General features: G+C 45.8%; 1 protein-coding gene across 1 annotated transcript in view; it reads right to left on the bottom strand.

The window, feature by feature from the left end:
* The window catches only part of HIP1 (huntingtin interacting protein 1), a 140,189-nt gene that overhangs the window by 31,365 nt on the left and 105,918 nt on the right, over positions 1 to 2,906 (bottom strand). The window contains exons 5-6 of the mRNA XM_005877193.1: positions 2,251 to 2,331; positions 346 to 422 (exon numbers count right to left, since the gene is read on the bottom strand). Of these exons, the coding sequence (XP_005877255.1) occupies positions 346 to 422; positions 2,251 to 2,331 (158 nt within the window). The remainder of the gene's footprint in view (positions 1 to 345; positions 423 to 2,250; positions 2,332 to 2,906) is intronic.

Genomic DNA, 2,906 nt, shown 5'->3' with positions numbered 1-2,906 from the left:
ACACACACACACACACACACACACACACACCAGCTCCAGTTCTTAGCTCCCACCTAAGTGGGTATTGAGGCCATCTGAAGAACAAGCAGGGTGAATTCAATAGTGACAGTGGCAAAGGGGGAGGGCAGGTACCACACTGGGTTGGGAGGGTGGAGGGGACCAGAGGATAGAGCTGAAGTGTGAGACAACCTGGAAGGTTCTGGATAAGGCATCAGCAGTAAGTGGCCCCAAGGCCTTCAGTCGCCACCCCAGCCCCAGCCTCTACCATCAGGGCCTCTGGGAAGTGAGAGATTCCCCAAAAGCTCTCTTCCCCACTGGGTCCAGAGCACGAGGACAGCCACTTACAAGTTGTTAACATCACTCTCTCCAGCCTCGTCCAGCTGCCGGTCACTCATCTGAAGGTTGCCTGGGAACCTGGGATTCTGGAAGGGAAACAGAGAAAGGAAGTCAGAACATGACACCTCAGAAGCTCTCTACATAGCCTTAGCCGGTGTTTCTCAGTGGTTAGAGCGTCGGCCCGCACACTAAAGGGTCATGAGTTCAATTTCTGGCCCAGTTAAGGTGTTTGCAACCAATCAATGTATCTCTCTCACATCAATGTCTATCTGTCTGTCTCTTTCTCTTCCCACTCCCTCCCGCCCTCCCTTCCACTCTCTCTAAAAAATAAAAATCAATGGAAAAAATATCCTCCAGTGAGGATTAACAATAATATAAAATAAAATCCTTCTACCTTATTCTCTTGGGAAACTTCACCAGGCTGTCAGGAAGTCCTGACTGGCTCTGAGCCTCCAGGAAGAGAGAGCTGGCAGGCCAGCCCCCCACTGTCGCACTCCAGCCAGCATCTGACTGCAACTACATGAGACCTGTGGCTAGAACTGCCCCACCAGGCTCTTCCAGATCTCCTGACCAACAGAAAGTGGGAGACAGTAAAGGACTGTTGTTGGTGCGAGACACTAAGTTTGGGGTGTTGTGTTGTGCAGCACAGACAACTGTAACACCCTACGACTGAGCTCAGGTGTCACACTGCCTCTGAGAAGCTACCTGGTTCAATCTAAACCAGAGAGCCTCTATGTGCGTTTGTGCCACCTCCTGCTTCTCTCAGTTCTCATCCTGACTGCAGTCTACTAGTATCTTCTCTCCCTCTATCACTTCTCTCCCAACCAAACTACGACTCCCAGAAGCAGGGCCAACGTCTATTCACTTTTCTCTCTTCAGAGCCTACTAGCTCTGGCCCTTGGCAGGCACTCAGTGAGACCTGAGGGGAGGTAAGGGTGGCCACTGACCCGCACAGGCTGTGGTGTCATATGGGCCTGGGTCCAAATCTCCACCTCCCTACCAAGAAGCTACGTGACTCAGGCAAGGGACTCAACCACTCTCTGAGTTTCATTTTCCTAGGATGTAGTAATAGCTACTTCGTAGGGTTGTTGTGAGGATTAGGTGATGTACAGAAAAGGTTTAATAGACTAGGATGGATTCAATGAATCAAAGCTACCCTTTAAGTTAATAAAAGATAATGGAGATAAAAGACACCAAAGAAGTTATTTTTTCTTAACGGTCCTTCCTTCTCCATTTGTATTGCCAGCTCCCTAATTCAGGTGGTTTCTCTCCCACCTGGCATGCCATCCCACCGCCCAATGCACCACACCCACCCTTCAAGGTCCACATCAAGCCCCCTTCCTTCATGGTGCCCTTTCAAACACCGTAATCCTCAGGCATTTCAAAACATCTCTGCATTTTTCCCCGGGCACAGACACATGTAGCTGCTTCGCACTATACACGGGTGCTTAAGTACATAAGCCTCTCCCCAGCGAATCTGCAAATGCCGAAGAGCACCCTTTTTACTTATTCTTGCATGCCACTTGGTACCAAGCACACAGTTTTACATGAATTAGATACATAAGAAATACTGACTAAAGTTATAGAAGGTTCTGTGTGAAAACTCGCTATATAAATGGAAGGAATTATTTTTATTAACAGTAAAGTCAGTGCTTCTAAAATATTTTCATAAGGCAACCTATTGGATAGGGTTCCTCCTCCTATTTCCAAAATGGTGCAGAAGACACGGGCCATATCCCAGGGCCTGACCATGGCTGTCCTATAAAATGTTTCCTCTCACACAGCTGGGAGGTGGTATAAATACTCCCTGAGCCAGGCTGTCTTATTACCTGGAAGACCTGACAATTAACATCATCGAGGTGCTGAGGAGACAGGGGGAGGTGAAAGAGAGCAGAACTGTCAGCAAAGACTCACTTTGGTGTGGTATTCCATCTTCGTTCTGAGCAGTTTGAGGTAGATGCTGCAAAGCTGTCCATACCCCTCACTCAGGTGGCCCTTTCAGGAAGAGGAGAGACAGTAGGGTGTTAACACTAAGAACAGATGAGTTGAAGACCTACAGAGAGGACTTCATTTTTAAAAATATGTATTTTTTCTGATTATGAAAATAACAAATGTCCATTGTTAACAATTTGGAAAATATAGGGAAGTACATATGTGAACATCAGATATAATCATGGCTAACACTTTGGGGTACAAAATGTTATTTATTTTCTTTTTTCCAATTCAAATAGACTTTATTTTCAAAGTAGTTTTAGCTTCACAGCAAATTAAACAGAATGTATAGAGATTTCCTATATGCCCCTTGCACACACACAACCTCCCCAATTGTCAACATCTCACACCAGAGTGGGACATTTGTTACAATTGATGAACTTATATTAACACATCATTATCATCAAAAATAAATTTGGCATTAGGGTTCACTCTTTTTTTCCCTTTCTTTATTGATTAAGGTATTACATATGTGTCCTTAACCCCATATTGCCCTTCCCCACCCCACTCATGCACCCCTCTGGTGTCTGTGTCCATTGGTTATGCTTATATGCATGCATACAAGTCCTTTGGTTGAT

This window comes from Myotis brandtii, unplaced genomic scaffold (genome assembly GCF_000412655.1).
Source record: "Myotis brandtii unplaced genomic scaffold, ASM41265v1 scaffold510, whole genome shotgun sequence".
In the NCBI taxonomy this organism is placed as follows: domain Eukaryota; kingdom Metazoa; phylum Chordata; class Mammalia; order Chiroptera; family Vespertilionidae; genus Myotis; species Myotis brandtii.
This window is presented reverse-complemented; position numbering and strand designations above follow the sequence as displayed.